Source organism: Saimiri boliviensis, chromosome 12 (assembly GCF_048565385.1).
Source record: "Saimiri boliviensis isolate mSaiBol1 chromosome 12, mSaiBol1.pri, whole genome shotgun sequence".
Classification (NCBI taxonomy): domain Eukaryota; kingdom Metazoa; phylum Chordata; class Mammalia; order Primates; family Cebidae; genus Saimiri; species Saimiri boliviensis.
The window spans coordinates 111,165,307-111,185,866 of record NC_133460.1 but is presented as its reverse complement, the minus strand read 5'-3'; the positions used below and the strand labels follow the sequence as shown (position 1 = coordinate 111,185,866).

General features: G+C 44.0%; 1 protein-coding gene across 3 annotated transcripts in view; it reads right to left on the bottom strand.

The window, feature by feature from the left end:
• DOCK1 (dedicator of cytokinesis 1) overlaps nucleotides 1–20,560 on the bottom strand; it is a 535,347-nt gene that overhangs the window by 337,440 nt on the left and 177,347 nt on the right. For all 3 annotated transcript variants that reach the window (XM_039465108.2, XM_039465109.2, XM_074383077.1), the window contains exons 24-25: nucleotides 6,814–6,884; nucleotides 2,560–2,666 (exon numbers count right to left, since the gene is read on the bottom strand). In XM_039465108.2, coding sequence (XP_039321042.1) covers nucleotides 2,560–2,666; nucleotides 6,814–6,884 — 178 coding nt within the window. The remainder of the gene's footprint in view (nucleotides 1–2,559; nucleotides 2,667–6,813; nucleotides 6,885–20,560) is intronic.

Genomic DNA, 20,560 nt, shown 5'->3' with positions numbered 1-20,560 from the left:
ATTCTAGTAATGGAGAGTTCATTTGACTGATTCCACTGGGATCAGGAAATGGGACAAAAACAACCATATTTGTACAAATTAACAAGAAACAGAAAAGGCATGAAAATCAGATTCAACATGTCTCATCAGAAGACGGTTTGGCTTTCATTCTTACACCAAAGGTGGCACAGAATATTTTGCAAAAGTAATGACATCTTTTGTAAGAATGGACCAACTGGAAGATTTCTGGTGATAAATCTTTCCTGACTAGGAGGTAAGACGTCTGTTGGCTGTTTTCAACAAGCAGAGAGCTTGCAGATGAGAAAAACTGAGGTTGTTTTAAGAAAGATGCTTAAAACTCAAAGCCAATAAATGGAACCATTTTCACATTGGCCAAAGCATTCTGAAATGCTTCTAGGCAACCACTAAGCATTCAGAAGCACATCTGAGCTGCAAATTATGGCTTAGACAACTTCTACTGATGGGGCAATTCTGGAGCTGCTTGTAAGACATGAAGCTTCAGGCTAATTCTGGTTCATTGAGCCCACAATAATTTGGGATTCATGTATTTCATACAATCTCATTTACTACATTGGCTACCACTTGCTTATCCTAAGATCAAAATCCTAACTCCGTACTTGAAAAGATGACAGTAGTTTAATTATTTCAACACATTATATTACCTGGTAATTCCATATTAAACAAAGCTAAGTATTTACTCACATGCTGCATACTTCTAAAACACGACTTCAGGCTGTCTAAGATAAAAGGCTTAGAGAATAAGAATGAAACAGAAATGGGGCATAGGAAAGAGGGAGAGAAACACAATTACAAACACCTAAGCTAACACAGTCATTGTATAAACAGTAAGTTTTCTTCAGGCTTTCTACAAGCTAGAAAAATGAGTAAGTTTTAACAGAAAACAAATCTGTTTTAAATATATTTAATTGAATCTTTTGTGGCTTATGTCCTTATTCAAAGAAACTAAGTGACATACAGAACAAAGTTTTGCAACAGAAATTTTGAAATATATGTAAATGTATCCTGGAGAAGGCCCTTGTTAAATCAACACTCAAGAAAAATCAAGTACAATTCATTGACAATTTACTGACACTTATTGACAGTTGTTAATTGGATGAAGATACTGATGACAGTAACGCTGGTGATAGAGTATGTGTGTCTTGGCATTGAATGGTTAGGAGATGGGGCATCAGTAACCCACCTAATAAGACCCAGATATAAAACTTTCAGAGGATTTTACCTTCTGTGGTATAAAGCTTAGTTAAGGTAGGAAGAAACCCTGAAGCAGGGTCCCTAGCCATCATCTCTATCATCAGCATTTCATTAAAACTCCTAGAGTCCCCAAATTTTGGAAGACACCTGGTGAGTGGGCAATTCAGTCTCCAGTGAGAAACTGAAATATGGACGGTCAGGAATAATGGCTCAGTGGAGAGTCATGCGTTTTGAGTCCCAGACAATGGTACGAGCTGACTTTCTTTTATGAGAGTAAAAATGGCTTCTGACTCAGAGAGAGGTCTACATGGAAGGTCTGCAGAAAGCCACCAACTTCTTGGTTTGATTTGTTTTTTTCTAGAGAAGAACACTCCCACATAAATGAAATCAACATTTTCTTTCAATATCAGCCTTAGCAATAAGTGTACACTCTGGCACATTTTATAAGGTTAACTCAAGAAAGAAGATTAAAATTTGTATCCCAGAGGCACAAAGGACCAAGCCAGGCACTGAGTGCATTCTGAATCCAGCCAGTAACTGAACAGGGACATCCCAAGTCTGGGATGGCCCATCGATTAAAGCACAGGCGAACTGCAAACAACACCAAGAATGAGGACAGCAGAAAATGAATGCAGCAGCCAAACATCCGGGCACAAATGGAATTGAATAAATCCATGCCTCTCAGTCAGAATGTCAATCAACAGACTTCACATTTGCCTCCAATAAATGAGAAAGTTTGTGTAATTATGCAGAGGTTTTAAGCTTTCAATAAAACTGTTTGACAAGTGTAAAATATTAATTCAATCTGTCCAAATAGAAAGGAAATGATTAATAAAAAGGGCAGGGAGATAACATGGGGAAATATAAGGTGTTCTGCAGGATAAATGAGTTGAAGAATCATTAAAACTCTTATTACTTTGAGTAGGATTCGAAGAAATGCTGTAAAAAAATGCAAAGTTCAGAATAAGACAGAACCGTTACTTCCAGATTTAAAGAAAACTTGAATTCTTTTCTTTGCAATCATCACAATGGAGGCAAGTGATTGCCTCCCCAGGACAGACAATCACAAATCTTAAAGGCTACAATGTATGCTGATTACCCTAGGACTTTGGTGTACACCTAAATTACAAACTCCGAGCTTCCGCCTTCATTTCTCAATGATCTATTACCTGCACTACATGTCAATTACTCTTCTCTTGTAAGGGCTAAATCTTCCTGTCTTGTAATACGGCAGTTTTAATAGGTTGCAACCTTCACTCCTTTTGTCAAGAGGAGGCAATTCAGAGGGTCAATGTCTTCAGAAAATAAATAACGAGACAAGTGAATAATTCTTAGGTTTCCACTCACCATGCTGTGTGAAGAGGTCACTGTGGACAATTTCGATCAAGCAGTAGAGTTTCTGGATGGTCAGCAAGCCAACAGGAACATTGAGGATGAACTCAGTAAACATTTTGCTATGAGGAAAAACACAAGGGAAGTAATTTAAAGACACACAGCAAAAGGATCTAACGCTGTTACAGTACTGAGATGCCAGGTCATCACACGGTCATTAGTGTCACCGTTATGTTCAACACGGCCCCTCAGGCACTATGGGTCATTAACTCATTCCGAAAAATGATGTTATAAAAGTGTTCGTTTTCACTTCACAACCACTAACATGCCTATAATCCAAAAGACAGACAATAACAAGTGTTGGCGAGGATATAATGAAATGAGAACAGTCACACCAAGCTGATGGGAAGGTGACATAGGGCAGCCACTTTGAAAAACAGTTTCTCATTTCCTCAAAATGTTAAACATAGTCACCATATGTCTCAGCAATTCCACTTCCAGGTATATACCGCCCCCCTGCCACAAAAAAATGAAAACATATATCCACACAATTTGTCCATGAATACAAGTGGTATTCTTTATCATACTCAAAAAGTAAAAACAATCCAGAAGTCCATCGACTGATGAATGGATGAACAAAATGCAGTATACCCATACAATTCGTCTCCAGAAAGGAAGAAGTACTGATGCTAAACCGTGGAGAAACCTTGAAAACATTATGCTAAGTAAAATAAGCCAGTACAGAGGCCACACGTTGTCTGATTAGAATCCTATAAAATGCCCAGAAAAGATAAATGTATAGAGAAAATAGATTAGTGTTACCCGGGACTGGCTAGGAAGGAAAAGTGACTGGGAATGGACACTGGGATATTGCCAGGTTATAAAAAGATTCTAAAATTGGACTCTGGTGATGGATGCACAGCTTCTAAAAACGGCTGAATTGAACTGTCTAAAACAGGTGACTTTATCGTTTGTAAATAATATCTCAATAAAGCAATTAAACAAATACTTTCACAAAAGGCTAACAGACCTATGAAGAAATAGTAAAAGAGGAGGTTTTTGTTAGTCACTATATAAACATAAATTAAAATGGTGAGATACGGTTCTTCTAGTCACATTGGCAAGGTTCTATAAAATGGTAATTCCCAGTATCGGCCATTTTTGGGAAAACAGACACCAACATATACCGTTAGAATGTTGGTTTTACCTTTTGGAGGTGGGCAACTAGATAAAATCTACTGAAAATCCTTTGAGAAAATGCAATACCAAGTAATACCATCTCTGTTTTTATCCTAATGATATAAAGTAAGAGTAGATACTACAATTAAGCTACAGGAAATTTTATCCTAGCATTTTATAATATTAAAAAAAAAAACCCAAATATAACTCAACAATCATCAGGTAGCACAGTAGCTAGGGGCCTGTTCTTTGTAATCAAAAACCCCAGGTTGGCCTTAAACCACTGCCATTCACCAGCTGAGTTACCATGGACAAGTTATTGAGGGTAAAACTAGGCTAACAATAGAACCTAGGTCATACCATTGTTGTAAAGATGAATGGACTAATAAAAGTGCTGTGTAAAGACTATTTTACATGGTGAAGGCACATAATCGATGCCTGGTCTACTGCTGCTGCTTAGAGATAGGCCAGCATGGGATGGAATCGGCATGAAAGTTATTAACTGTGATGATGCAGAAGACGCCCTCATGGCAGGGGACAGAAAGATGTCTTAAGTGCACGAGCTGATCACAAAGAATGGTGACTTTTTAAAATTTGAGATGGAGTCTCACCTTGTCGTCCAGGCTGGAACGCAATGGCATGATCTCAGCAGTGCAATGGCACCTCCACCTCCTGGGTTCAATCGATCCTCCTGCCTCAGCCTACCAAGTAGCTGGGATTACAGGCATACGCTACCACAGCCAGCTAATATTTTGCATAGTTAGTAGAGACAGGGTTTCATCAAGGTGGCCAGGCTGATCTCGAACTCCTGATCTCATGATCCACCCACCTTGGCCTCTTAAAGTGCTGGGATTACAGGTGTGAGCCACCCTGCCCAGCCAAGAACGGTGACTTTTTCAGGTGTGTGTGTGTGTGTGTGTGTGTGTGTGTGTGTGTGCGTGTGTGTGTGTATGTGTATGGGACCCAGAACTTTCTGATCTTTTGGGTAATGGACTTAAGTTTGAGTGATCCTCTTCTGTCATCTCTTCTGTTTATTGAAAGATTAACCAATATTCTAAACAGGAAAAAATAAGTTGTGATTTTCAATGTCATTTTCTAAATCAGTGTAACAGGCATTGAGGAGGAACAGGGGTGCACAAATTGCAGACAGGCCAGCAGCAGCCTGCACCGGCCCTGGCCAAGAAGGTCTCCCTGGGATCTCCAAGCACACAGCTCAACCACAAACTGTGAGCGTCGATGATACCCCTCCATCGGTGAGGGGCTCACGCACAAACTGTGCTCACTGATGATACCCCTCCATGGGTGAGAAGCTGATCTGTGTGCACCATGAGACAGGCCTAGAGTATGGCCACAGCCCACACCAGCCTCAGCTTTCTCCACTTCCTCTCAGTTTTTCAAGACCTGAGCTGCTCACATATGAGAGTGCCGTGGAAGCACCTGGGGTAAGGGGTTTGTAAAAAAAACAAATGACTAGGCCCCACTGTGAAGATTCTAATTCAGAAAGTCTGGGGAGGAAGCCAAAATTTAGCTTTCTCTAACAAGTTCCCCAGGGCTACCGAAGCTGCCATATCGGGGCCCACTCTTGGAGAAGCACGTGCGAAGGAGAGGACTCTGCAGCACGCCAGGTGGGTAGACACCACCCTTGAGCCTGTGTGTTTCTCCTTTTCTCATTTAGGGCCTGCAAAGCTTAGGACCAGCACTTTTAGTGCCCCAGGAGCAGAAGATAAATGTTTCCCTGCAGGACACTAAATCCTAGGGAACATCAGATTCAAGATGATTCGTGGGGGACAGCGCCTCCCAGAGAGCCTCTCACCCTTCAATTCCAGGGCATGAGTGACCTACGGTAGACATAAAGTACAGGAAGGATGATCATCTTTTATTCAGTTTCACTGCTCAGTGGACAGATGGCCCTTTACTAATATTTAGGAGGGTTTCATTGGCCAGTAAAAAATGGTGTCTTCACTCACAGGTATTGTCATGTCAAATCAAAACCAAAACAAAAAGTAGTTGAGGATTGTGCTATTAAAAGTCTGGGATTGAAAAGACCATGCATCCCTTGGATGGGAGCAGTGGCGCACGTCTGTAACCCTAGTGCTTTGAAGGCAGAGGTGAGAGGGGCGCTTGAGGCCAGGAGTTTGAAGCTGCAGTGAGCTATGATCATGCCACTGCACTACAGCCTGGGTAACAGAAACCCCTATCTCTTACAAAATAAATTTAAAAGGTTGTGTATCCCACTTTGTTCACAATGGCACTTTTCAGAATGCAGTGATACCAACAGATAGGGAACACACAGTACACCTGGCCACTGAGAGGTGGCCAGGGAGGGAGGGAAAAGGAAGGGTTAGGTCTCCAACCTCACTCCTTGGTCTGAAAGCCGAATGACCAGACCAGCTTCCTCAAAGTTTGTTTGTGGGGGTTTTCTAAAAATTATTTCTTAGCAACTTCCGAGTCTTCTGCTTGAGGCTCATGGCCCCTCCCAAAGAGAAGTTGCCTCTATTATAGAAGCAGGAGCTGGCATATGCATATTAAAGCTTCTATAAGGATTTTTAAGTGCTGAAAACAAGAGCAAAACCAACAACCACATATTGAAATTCAAATCTCAAAGTATGCAAAATGCCAAATGGGCATTATATACTAATTAGATTATAAACAATCTTCTTAAAAAGTATTGTGAGGCGGTGAAACCCCGTCTCTACTAAAAATACAAAAAATTGGCTGAATGTGGTGGCGCAGGCCTGTAGTCCCAGCTACTCAGGAGGCTGAGGCAGGAGAATCACTAAACTGGGAGGCAGAGGTCGCAGTGAGCCGAGATTGCGCCACTGCACTCCAGCCCGGGCAACAGAGTGAGATTCTGTCTCAAAAATAATAATAATAATAATAATAATACTAATGATAATATTGTGATGGTTGACTGGTGATGCTTTTTCCACATAATGTCATAATTATCAAAGAATCACAGACACCATCAGCAGCACATGTTCCAGAATGATTCAGGGCACTGACAGAGGCAGAACCTGAGCATCCCATAAACTGAGTGAGAAGATGTCATGCACAGCACGTCACAAGCATTCACCTGGGCTGTATACTTACCTGAGCTCTTTGGGATCAAACACCAATTTCACATCATTTACGATCGTTGGTAAGTATTTCAGTGCTGCCCCCTGCAAACCAAAAAACAAGCAAGCTAAGCAGAACGTAGTTTAGGGAATGTTCGGACCAATTTATAATCCTTATGAAAAGAATCGCAGAAATACCGAGAAGAGAAAGATCACTTCCAGATGGGGGGCTGATGGCTAACACGATGAAAATAGAGCAAAGAAAAAAAGTCACCGGGCACACTGCTCATGCCTGTAATCTCAACACGTTAGGAAGCTGAGGCAGGCATATTGCTTCAGCCCAGGAGTTCGAGACCAGCCTAGGCAACACGGTAAAACCCCACCTATACGAAAAAATACAATTTAAAAAAAAAAAAAAGGTTGGGTATTGGTGGCTTGCACCTGTAGTCCCAGTTACTCAGGAGGAGGTTGCAGTCAGCCATGATCACACCACTGCACTCCAGCCTGGGCAACAGAGCAAGATCCTGTCTCAAAAAAGAAAACGAGTCTCTGATCTACAAAGAATGCTCAAAGAATGCTAACTTCTGACAGGTTGTCTTGACACATAATAAAATGATTTTTAACAGATGACAACACTTACCACCTGCACACCAAGTGCCTATACTGTGTGCTAAGCATGCACGTGATTTTCTCCTTTAATCCTTGCAGCGCTCTGAGAGGTTAAAGCAAAATGAAGACCTGTCCCTCTCCGAATAATCCTCTCTCATCAAACTCACTTCAACCCTTCTACATTCAATGATTAAAGTCAACTGTGTTTGTTCCATTCCAAAAATATTTTCCTGTATACCTGCATATACTTTAATTATGAATCATTCTGTTCCTTAGTAATGTATCTTCTAGAAATCAAACACCCACAAAAAACAGTGATAATATGAATCATAGATCCTATGTCATGCTAAACACTGTGCTAGGACCTGTGTATATTTGATCTTTAATTCTTACAGAACTCCTGTATTAGTCCATTTTCATCCTACTATGAAGAAATACCTGAGACTGGCTAATTTATAAAGAAAGAAGTTTAATGGACTCAGAATTCCACATGGCTGGGAAGGCCTCACAATCGTATGGGAAGGTGAAGGAGGAGCAAAATCATGTCTTACATGGAGGAAGGCAAGAGAGTGTGTGCAGGGGAACTGCACCTGACAAAACCATCAGATTTCATGAGGCTTATTTGCCATCACGAAAACAGCACGGGAAAAACCCACCCTTGTGATTCAATTACCTCCCACGGGGCCCCTCCCACACAAGGGGATTATGGGAGCTGCAAGTCAAGATGAGATTTGGGTGGGGACACAGCTAAACCGTACCACCTGGTATTAGAAGGGAGCTGAGTAGGAAACCCAACAATGGAGACATTAATTACTTTGTCCCTGTTTACAAAGCTACTACTGAACTAAGCCACAATTAAATTCAGTTGGGAGAAGCCAGAGACTGAGTCCCTTTGTTCTCTCCCGTTGGGAAAAGTTCCTAGATTTTAAGTGATCTGACTCTGGCTCTGCCACCTTCTACCTGTGTTTTTAAGTAACAGGGAAAAATAACATTCATGCCAGATACTTCAGTGGATTGCATTAAAGCTCAAAATCAAATTGGAAAATGAATAGGGTAACACTTTGAATACTGGAAAATACTACACAATTACAGAAACAATTTTTACAATTGTTCTCCAGAAGCAAGTAGGCAGAAATCCGCTTTAAAAGCATTCCCCTGAACACATACAGACAGCTGATGGATTTGTAACAAAGGTATACAGTACCGCCAGCAACTACATAAACCTCATGCCCTCCCCTCTCACACCGCACAAAATTCAACTTTAAATGGATCACAGACCTTAAATACAGAACTTCAGAAACTATAAAACTTTCAGAAGAAAATACGTGTGAGTTTGGGCTAAGTAAAGATTTCTTAGATATGATACCAATAGCATAATATGTAAAAAAAAAAAAAATGGATAAATTGGACTTCATCAAAATAAAGACATTTCTGCTCTTTGAAAGGTACTACCGAGACAACAAAAGCAAAACTACGTAGGGACAAAATGACTGGAAATCACGTGTCTGCTCGATTTAGTACCAGGAATACACAAAGAACACTTAAAACACCATAATGAGAAAACAATCTTCCCCTCCCCCCAAAATGAGCAAAAGACATGAAGAGACAATTCTCCAAGGAAGATATATGGATGGCAAAGAAGTACTTGAAAAACCGCTCAGCACCATTACTCATCAGGGACATGCAAATTAAAACGACAATAAGATACAAGTAACATCTATTAGAATCATGAAAACAAAACGAAACAAAACAAAATCCCTAACAAGTGCTGTGTGTATACCCTGCCAGTCTGAATGCAAAAAGAGTTCAGCAACTTTAGAAGTGAGTTCAGCAGTTTCTCGTGGGTAAACATTCATAATCCGTAGCACTCAGCCATTGTACTCCTGGCTACGTCCTTAAACGAAGTGAAAATCTACATTCACAAAAACGGAAGGCATCCTCATAAGGCTAACAAGGATTCTGGACAGCAGATGATAATTAAGCACGGTGATAATTAAGCACCCAGCAGGCCCCGCTTCTGCCTGCTTCCTCAGGATCCAAAGTCACGCAGCACTAGACACTGACCATCTGCACCCCCAACATTCTTGCAGATAGGACTTCTGACATTAGAATCCTAAATCTTCTCTTTAAGAACTGTGTAAGGTGTTCCTCAGATCCTGAATTCTAGGGAAACTGCTGATGCCAGCTGGTTTGAAGACCCCCCACAAAGAAAAGGAATCAGCCCTGGAATGAAGTTTCTTCATCTCCCTGTCCCCTCACCCTAAGCTCTTCAACCCACCTAGTGCTGCTCCAAAACCCTTAACAATACCTAGCCCCAAACTCCTCTGGCAGATGATCTGAGTTTCCTCCTTCCCCTCTTTTGGTGGTCCTACGATTAAAATTCTTTCTCTGCTGCAACCCGGAGTCACAGCACATTGACTTGGCGTGCACATGGGGCAGCAAACCTATTACAGTTACAAAACCCTTATGTGGATGTCACTAGCAGCTTTATTGTAATCCCCGAACAGGAGAAACAATCCCAATGTCCCCTGAAGAGAAGAATCCATACAATGGAACACAATGCAGTAAAAGAGAAGCACCAACCACTGCTACCTACAACACAGATGTACCTGAACAACACGGTGATAAATAAAACAAGGCAAATGCAAAAGACAGCATCCCATATGACTCAATTTGCATAACATTCTGGAAACGGCAAAACTACAGAAATGGAGAGCGTGTCAGTGGCTGGTGGGGAACGGTGCAGAGGAATGCTGGGGGCTCAGGGACCCTCCCATGGAATGACTGCATTATGGCTTTGTCTAAGCTGGCAAAGCGGTCCGGAAAAAAAGCCTGAATTTTACTGTATGTAAAATTATACCTTTTTTTTTTTTCTTTTTTTTTTCAGATGGAATTTTGCTCTTTTGCCCAGGCTGGAGTGCAGTGGTGTGATCTTGACTCACTGCAACCTCCATCCCCAGGTTCAACTGATTCTTCTGCCTCAGCCTCCCAAGTAGCTGGGACCACAGGGGCCCATCACCACACCCAGCTAATTTTTTTTTTTTTTTTTTTTTTAAGTAAAGAGAGGGTTTCACCATGTTGGCCAGGCTGGTCTCGAACTCCTGACCTCAGGTGATCCATTGGCCCAGCCTCCCAAAGTGCTGGGATTACAGACATGAGTCACCGTGCCCTGCAGGTACCTTAATTTTTTAAGTGACTAAGAATATATTACCTGGTTATATTTTCACAGCTATCTGGTATAGAAAATACCTGAAAGAATGACAGGCTGGTATCTCAACTCTGGTATGCAGGAGGTAAGTACCCACGGTCAAGTCAGTGAGTTCAAGGTGCCTCATGTGTAACATGAACATTCTGCACCTGCCAGATGAGTTTCTAGGTCCCGGACTCTACATCCCTGTGACAACCCGATGAAGAAGGCCTACCATTATCCCCTTTCACGGAGGAGACAGGAGAGACACACAAAAGTGAAGTCTTTGGCCCAGACTGGCACTGCTGGGATTGGGGTTGGTCTGTGCAGCCCCAAAGCTAATTTTGCAAAAACCACCACGCTTCAACGTCACCAGAAATACAATCGAGAGGATAAAGCAACTTTTGCTTTAAAAAGTCTCCACTCTAGAACGACGGAAGCTGTGGTTTGCCTCAGCGTTCACCCTGTCCTTCGATGCCAACCAGATTCCAACCGTCTGCTTTAGGATGCAACTTTTCAAGACAGCGTTAAATAGTCATAATTTCATTCCGGTTTCAAATATTCTGCTTCCACTACCTCAGAGTTGCTTTGAAAAAAGAAAACAGAAAACATTTATTGTGACATTAACAGCCAGCGTTCCCACAGGCTGATTGCTCAGTCTCCCAGTCTCTCCTTTCACTTGTGAAAGCCCAGAGGGTGAGGCACGAGTTGGCTTCACGCATTTTATACTGTGCCTAGCAAAGCATCAACCGCCTGTAGCAACTCTGTAAATATTATTCCACCAGGGTGAATCGGCCACAAACAAGACAGGCCTTTATGGCCCACCTGCCGCTGGCTCCCCTCAGGCTGCCGGACTGTGTGTGAATCAGGACCCATAGAGCGACAAGTGGGGCGAGGGCTCCCAAAGGCTTCCCCGCTGGGGTCTTCCTGAGCTCCTAGCATCAAGGATGTCATGGTGACACCCCCAGAGAAGTGGTCGTGCCCACTGAGGCGGGGACCTGGAATGCTAGTGAGCCCAAAATGCTGGTTTAACCCAGAATTCTGCTTAACCAACCAAGATGACTTTGGGTCTTATGGTAAACGAGGTTTAGCAAGAACCAGGAGGAATCCACATCTGCTATCAGTCCTGGGTGACCGAGCAAAAGACAGGACAGAGAGAACAAAATACAGAAGAAACACGGGGAGAGACGTGTCTTACTTACACTATGGGTCCACCTGCTCTCCAGAAGGGCTGGCTTCCTCTCCTTCTCCATCCCCTCCCATGGCTGACTCTTCCTTTCTTTGCTCTCAACCCTGGGCCCCACCCCTCTTGTCTCATGTCACCACCTCCTTCAGAGAAAAGCAAAAGCCACCACGAGAAAGGAACTCACTAAGCTTCCTTCCAGCCACCCAAACCAAACATAAGACTCCAGCTCCCAGCCTCTGCCTTTGCCTTGGATTTTAGGGACACCCACCTGGCCCGTGGGGCTCCAATCTCTTTCCCTGCTGTCTGCTGAAGGCCCGCCTGCCCTTTGTCCTTCTGTCTCTCTGCCCAGAAGCTTCCGTTCTCAGCCATCTGGCTCCTGCTTTCTATAATGAAGCCCACACCAGCCTCTCACCTGGAAAAGTAGTCCCGTGCCCCGTCTGCCTCCCCTCCATCAGACAATCCCCCACACTGTGGGCCGGGCCCAGCATCCACTTCCATCCACTTCCCGCACTATCCATCCTCACACCCGCTGCAGCCTGACTCCATCCCACTCCACATCTCTGTTCCTGCCAAGACCACAATGACCTCAGGCTGTTCTTAAGTGGCCCTTCTGATGACACTTCTGCCAACTCACCTCTGGGGCACTCCTGGCTCTCACTCCCATGGTGGTCACCTTCCTCTCTACCCTCCTTCCAGCTCCCTGCGTGGATTCCTGCTCCCCAGATCCTGCCTGTGGGTTCCTTGGGTCCCTCCACATATACCACAATGGACCTCACCTAGTGCCATGCCACTGATTGCCAATCCTGATCCATCTCCAGGGCTCCCCTTCCTCCTGAGCTTGACACCCACACCCTACACCTCCCGGGCTACACCCTGGCTGACTCCAGACATCACACACTCACCCTGCCTTGGTGGAAGCCACCGTGACCTTGCCTTCCCTAGGGATTCCGGTGCCAAGCACTGCACCGCCAAGCCCCAGTCACATGGCATGGGCCTGGGCATCACACTGGGTGTTCTCTTCCTCACAGCCCTTTCCAGACAACCACAGAGCTCGTCAGTTCAGGCTGACTGTCAACTCTCCCAGGGACAAAAAGTACCTGGGCTGTGCTGCTACTGCCTAGCACTGGTTTTGCTGCCACAGCCTCCCACCTGCCTTCCCTGCCTCCACACTGACCCCTCACGGGCACTCCTCACTGGGCAGCCAGAGCAGCCTTCTGAAAACGCCAATGGAATTTAGACACTGTGGCAACACCCCCTACTCATGGGACATAGAGAACCTACCCGACACCCGTGGAAGGCCTTGGCTCTGCCCCCGCCACCCCACGACTGACCCTTGGTACCTGCAGGACTCTCTCCCACCAAGCCGAGCCCCTTCCAGTTTCCCAGGTGGGTAAGGCCCCTCTGCCAGCTCAGAGGCCTAAGCACACACTGTTTCCTCTTCTGGAGTCACTGCTCTGCCACCCCACCTGAGTCCATTGCAAACACACAAGTAGACTCGGGTATCCCTCAGTCCTTAGCTTAGACACACAGATGCCAGGTTAGGACACAACAGGGTTTGGATGTGTGTCCTTTCCAGCTCTCCTGTTGAAATGTGATCCCCAGTGTTGGAGGTGGGGCCAGTGGGTCACGAGGAGGATTTCTGATGAATGGCTTGGTGCCTTCCCCACAGTAACGAGTGACTTCCCGCTCTATTAGCTCCCGTGAGAGCTGTTTAAGACAGTGGCACCTCCCCATTCTCTCTCGTTTCCTCTCTTGCCATGTGACACGCTTGCTCCCCCTTCATCTTTTGTCATGAACAGAAGCTTCCGGAAGCCCTCACCAGGAGCAGATGCTGGCACCATGCTTCTTGTGCACTTTGCAGAACCAGGGGCCAAAATAAACCTCTTTTCTCCTTAAGTTACCTAGGCTTGGGTATTCCTTACAGCAATGGAAATCAGAAGAATACCGCATCTGGAGAAATTCCTATTTGGGCTGCAATGGAAGGTCGACTTGTCTGTATGCCCCATACACAGTAAGCTCCTCACAGGTAAAGACAGGGCCTATTTCATTCTGCCTTGTCTCCTTCTGTCCTCAGTCGACCCTCCATGACTCCCAGACTGACTGCAAGCTTCATATACAGTCGTGACCTCTTTATTTTCAAGAAGCATTCGTCTCCCTGCATTCAGCCACAGAAGTTGCCATCCTTAACTAACAGAAAATATTGTCTTCCCCATTCAGTTTGATAGCTAGCCAAAGACAAGAAGCAAAGGGGGCTTGGAATCCATCCTACCACAGGCTCTAGCTGTCCTTGGCAGGAGGGTTCCATTACCCACTACCAGTAAGAGCCACACCTAGCTTAATTCACTTCTAATATTGGTTATTTGTCAAGAGTTTCAAGTGTTTGAGATTCTGCTTGTACTTGCAGGAAAAACCTCCAGTTTCCTCTGTGGAGTTTGGCTGCTTCACCAAATTCCGGTCTCTTTCGAGTGTGGAAAGAGCTACTGCTTCAATAGATTGCCAAGACACAGAGCACCCGACAGACGAAGCAGGGGACACCTGCCCTGTGGAGGGATGGTGCTGGGTGGAATCTTATCTACAGCAAGACACCTTCCAAAATAAAAATCTATGAACGCATGTGGGGGACCTAACCAGCACCATCGAAAGAAGGCAGCACCATGGTGGACGAGGGCAGGGCTCTGGGGCACTGTCCCGGCTCCTCCACCACTCGCTGTGCAAATTTGGGAAGATAGCATTTCCTATCACAGCTTCTCATGGGCAAAACAGTGGTGATCAATAGGGCCTGCCCCGAAGGGCTGTGGGAGAAGGGAACGATGTGTTGTGCATGTGATAGCTCGACTCATTGCTCCTGCTCAACAGACATTGGCCGTGGCGACCACCGGCAGTGGCAGAAGGACAGTGCTGGGCCCATGCACGTGCTGACACGGAAGATCTCCTTAGCGGGCACATCTCTCAGACCTGAATCTTCATTCAATGCAGACTTCCATTTGTAAAGTGCCATCTACACTGTGGCAAATACTGAGTAAAATCAGTTCCCAAATAACAGAAAGGATCAGGATAGAAATTGAGGACACTGAAGATGTTTTCTGTTTTCCTTTGTCTTTTGTTATTTTTGTAAATCAGGGAAGATCTTTACTTATTTAAGTAAAACTGTGCTTTGAATGTGCAAGGCTGTTTTGAACTGTGGGTGAGCGGCTGGGATGCCAGTCCCTCAGGAGGTATCCACTCCACAGTGCCTCCCAGGCACTGGCAAGGTTCCTGGCAGCAGAGTGGGATCATCACTCATCAATTCATTGGGGGTGAGGGACAAAAGTGGGAAGGAGGACAAAGTCTGTGGGATGTCCCCAGAAGACAGAGCTGAGGTTGGGGTGAGGGCCACTCACACTCCCCTACCCTAGAGATATGAACCACAGACCACAGAACTTAATGAATGCACCATTACGGCCTGGCCTAGCCAAGAACAGAGAAGAGTCCTATGCAGAACTTAGATGAAGTCACTGATTTTAGCTTTCTTCATTCTTCACCTGTTCATTAAGTTATACGTGAACTTACCAAATCAATGTTTGCTATTTAAGCAAGTGATTTCTTCAGATTTGATTTTAAAGTTAGGTAAATGGCAGTTTAAGTCCTGGCTTATGTTAGTCTATGAACTTGGTAAAGCTTTCATGTGTCCACCTGAGGGGGAACAGGTCTGATTCTACCTGCATTTAGGTCTCAGATCAATCAACACATGTTGACATACCAACACATGTCAGCATCACCCACTGACATACCAAGAACACATACCTGTGTCCCACACACACAGGAACGAGAGCAGCTTAGGGAGAAACTGAAATTATCAACAAATGCATTGGGGCTCTTCACCACTGAGCACTGATGGAAAGCCAGCAAGCCACAGAAAGATAACACAAACAAAATTAGAGAGAATCACAGCCAGTGGTAAAGCTATTTCTATTTCTATTAAGACAGACAGGCTGCTTAGTGTCCCTCTCAAGATTTGGTTCACCTCTTAATATGCAGGCAATCAGGAACTCATCATATTCAGCAATCACAACTCTTGGGAGGGAAAGTGAGGTCAAAACTGAACCAAAGAGACAAGAACACACTGAAACCAAAGCTTTAGAGGAAAAAGAAGAAACAGGAAAGAGCAGAAGATGCTAAAAGTTTTCTAATTGCTGAAATAGTTCAGGTTAAAGAAATTATATATATATATATATCAGGCGTCCCCAAACTACGGCCTGAGGGCCGCATGCGGCCCCCTGAGGCCATGTATCCACCCCCCACCCACCGCACTTCAGGAAGGGGCACCTCTTTCATTGGTGGTCAGTGAGAGGAGCACAGTATGTGGTGGCCCTCCAATGGTCTGAGGGACCGTGAACTGGCCCCCTGTGTAAAAAGTTTGGGGACGTCTGATATATATATATATATATATTTTTTTTTTTTTTAATATATTTTATTTTTTTTTCCCTGAGACAGAGTCTGTCGCCCAGGATGGAGGATGGATGGAGTGCAATGGTGCAATCTCAGCTCACTGCAACCTCCGCCTCCCAGATTCAAGCAATTCTCCTACCTCAATCTCCTGAGTAGCTAGGATTACAGGCATGCACCCCAAAGCCCAGCTAATTTTTGTATTTTTAGTAAAGACAGGGTTACACCATACTGGTGAGGCTGGTCTAAAATCCTGACCTCATGATCCACCCACCTCGGCCTCCCAAAGTGCTGGTATTACAGGCGTGAGCCATTGTGCCCAGCCCAGAAATAAAATAAATTTTATACTCGTCTCTAAGCAAATGTAATTGTCACAGATCTCATGAGAATGCCAACTTAATCCAAACTGAAAAACAAAACAAAAAGTGTACTTTCCATCTAGAATCAGCTTAAAGTTGTAAGTGTCTCTCTGGCTAAAAATATTACTGATGATGATTAATAGATACTATTTTAGAGTAAAGTTCAGGTTACATTATTCAGTATAATTATTTTAATTAAATCCATTAGCATATCTTTATATAAGATTAGAAGAGCTATGGGTGATACAAAATAAGTTTTTCTTGAATAATGTATGAAGCAATTATTAATTTACATATTTCTCAAGAAAACGCATATTAAAATGATTCCACTTGGAGGTTTTGAGCTAAAATATATAGGGTCCACAAATCCTCCTTTTACACTTAAGTGTTCTGTCTTTGGAAGATTTGGGGAAGGGCCAAACAGCCTCTGGAAATCAGATAAACGGATAGGGGAAAATGCATCAAGACCAGCTCTGCCAGCTGGTGCCCCTGGACCCACTCTGATGGAGGCTCAATAGAACAGGTTGGATGGCTGGACGTGATGGATTGAGGGAGCTGAAGAAAGGAAATACACAGCACTTTGAAGACATTCAAGGACGCAGCGCTATGGTGTAGTGACGGCAGTCCAGAACAAAAAGAAAGACGATGGCAACAACCGATTCCACTCCTTCCATCTTAGTAAATAAGGACAGCCTACATCTTATGTATTTTCAATCTAAAACTACTCTTTGTAATCAACTTCCTTGAAGCTGATTCTGCTTTTTCAAATAGCATTCCCCGTCTCTGGTTCACTCAATCCCAAATGCTAACTGAGCTCCTGGGGGACGTTGTTCCTACAAGTATCTGTCTGTTTCTCTACCACAAAGCCCAAAGTGAAAAAAGTACAAACGTACTGCGATTCTTCAATGAATCCAGTTCAGGTTCCTACACGAATCGATGTGTTATGCCTTCCTTGAAACGTACTGACAATGAGTAAAGGGTCTCCGGGGTTTCTCAGGGAGACGAATATTGTCTTCACTGTGCAGGACTGCTCTCAGCAACTCCAGATCCTGTTCATTAATTGCTCCTACACACACACACACACATACACACAAAACCAGATCCTGTCCATTAATTGCGCGTGCACATACACACACATAAAATTGCTTAATAGCTTCTTGGCCCATGTGGTTGTGTCACAAATTGGTGCTTGGCACACAGAATTCCTCAGCCCTTGGGTCAGCCTGGCAAGACCTGGGCCATGGCTCCTCTCTGGCCACAGGGAGCTGTGCCATGCAACAATGATCGTCTTCTTAGTCCTTCAGCCCTGGCTAAGTAAAGCCCCGGCGCTACTGTCCCCGACTCCTTCTCTAACAGTAGTCAGAATCACTGTTCAAATGAGCAAATGAAGCCTGCACCTGACTCATCCTTATTTCCCCAAAGCTAGGCACACAGGAGACCAGAAAGAATATGGTCAAGGATGGCATGACCTAAAGAAGAACAGAAAGGGTCACCATAGAAGCCGCCAGAACTCAGGGCATCAGGATAGGGTGTCAGGATAGGGCTGCAATGATGCCTTGGAGATGACCAGCTAAGCAGCAAAAACCATGTAACAAAAAGCATGAGGCAAGAGGAGAAAGACTAAGTCAACCATAGCACAGACAGGAAGAACACCCACTTTGGCTCTCTGCTCTAAAGTCAGGGTGCTCTCCCTAACCTCCCATAATCCATTTGCCAGGATTAAATTATTGTAATCTAGGCAAGAACAGATCTGAATTAAATTACTGAACTATTCTTCTTCTTTTTTTTTTTTTTTCACTTGATACTAGCACAGTCATATAGCTAAAAAGGCTCATGGAGAGGGCAGCGATCCTTGAAAGAGGCCTCCGTAGCCTCCAAATTGGTGAAAATTGTATACCTGTCTAGACAGTTTCCAGGAAGCAAAGCGTGACTTCCAAATGATGGAGACTTTCTGAAAAGCACTTAAAAATTCAGAAGTCCACAGACAGGAAAATGGTCCAGTTCCACAGCATCTTAAGGGTCCGAACTGCAGCAAAAGAGTTTTGCAAACAAAGAGTGAAGAATGTAACACATCACACTTGTGTTTTATTCGTGGTCTGAATAATCTGACAAAATGGAGCCTTTGGGGAACAGAAGTGGGTGGAAGACGAGTATTGTGCAGGAGAAGAGAGGAAGATGCAGGAACGAGGCACAATCACGCAGGCTGTTCTGGCTGTCCGGTGTGCGCCCGTCCACCCTTGGCCACCCTCCAGCGACCTCACTGTCCCCAGGTTCTAGCCCATCCTAACAAAACACAGACTCGCTGCCATAGAGGATGGCAGGTGCAGAGACAATCTGAAGCAGAAGTAGCTCACAACTTACTATAGCCCCTACCTCCTGGGCTCAAATGATCCTCCCGCCTCAGCTTCCCATGCAGCTGGGACTACAGGCAAGCAAAGAGGTGGACACTTTAGGAGTAATGTGATTAGGCCGTGAGGGCTCAGCCACAAAGGTAGGATTGGGTCATTGTAAAAGGGAGAGCTTGGCATCCTCTCATTCTCTCATTTTCTGCCATAGGATGTCCAGGCAAGAAGGCCCTTAATGCCAGCATCTTGACCTTGGACTTGCCACAATCCAAAACTGTAAGCCGGTAAATTGCTGTTCATTATAAATTACTCAGGTATTTTACTGAGTCTCCGGTATTTGGTTACAGCAACACAAAATGGACTAGGACATCCTGTTGCCTGTGAATCCAAACGAATACAGAAACAGAATCTTTGCAGATAAACTCTAATTAGAATTACAGTAGGCCCATGTAGAGTTAATTTTTGTATACGGTATAAGGAAGAGATCCAGTTTCGGCTTTCTACATACAGCTAGCCAGCTTTCCCAACACCATTTATTAAAAAGGGAATCCTTTCTCCATTGCTTTTGTCAGGTGTGTCAAGTATCAGATGGTTGCAGTTGTTTGCTGTTCCTTCTGAGGCCTCTGTCCTGTTCCATTGGTCTATATCTCTGTTTTGGTACCAGTACCATGATGTTTTGATTACAGTAGCCTTGTAATATAGTTTGAAGTCAGGTAGCACGATGCCTCCAGCTTTTTTTGTTTGTTTGTTTAGGATTGTCTGGGCTATGTGGGCTCTTTTTTCATTCCATATGAAGTTTAAGGTGGTTTTTTTTCCAATTCTGTGAAGAACGTCATTGGTAGCTTGATGGGGATAGCATTCAATCTATAAATTACTTTGCACAGTATGGCCAATTTCATGATATTGAATTTTCCTAACCAGGAGCATGGAATGTGTTTCCATCTGTTTGTGTCCTCTCTTATTTCGTTGAGCAGTGGTTTGCAGTTCTCCTTGAAGAGTTCCTTCATGTCCCTTGTTAGTTGTATTCCTAGGTATTTTATTCCTTTGTAGCAACTGTGAATGAGAGTTCACTCATGATTTGGATCTCTGCTTGTCTATTACTGGTGTATAGGAATGCTTGCAATTTTTGCACAGTGATTTTGTATCCTGAGACTCTGCTGAAGCTGCTTATCAGCTTAAGAAGATTTTGGGCTGAGATGATGGAGTTTTCTAAATATAAAATCATGTCATCTGCAAATAGGGACAATTTGACGTCCTCTCTTCCTATCCGAACACGCTTTCTTTCTCTTGCCTGATGGGCCTAGCCAGAACTTTCAATACTATCTTGAATAGGAGTGGTGAGAGAGGGCATCCATGTCTTGTGCCACTTCCAGCTTTTACCCATTCTGTATGATATTGGCTGTGGGTTTGTCATAAATAGCTCTTATTATTTTGAGATATGATCCATCGATACTTAGTTTATTGAGAATTTGTTGAATGATTTAAACATGAGGTCTAACACCATAAAAACTCTAGAAAAAACCTAGGCAATACCATCCAGCACATAGGCACGGACAAGGACTTTATGACTAAAACACCAAAAGCAACGGCAACAAAAGCCAAAATAGACAAGTGGGATCTAATTAAACTTAAGAGCCTCTGCACAGCAAAAGAAACTATCAATAGAGTGA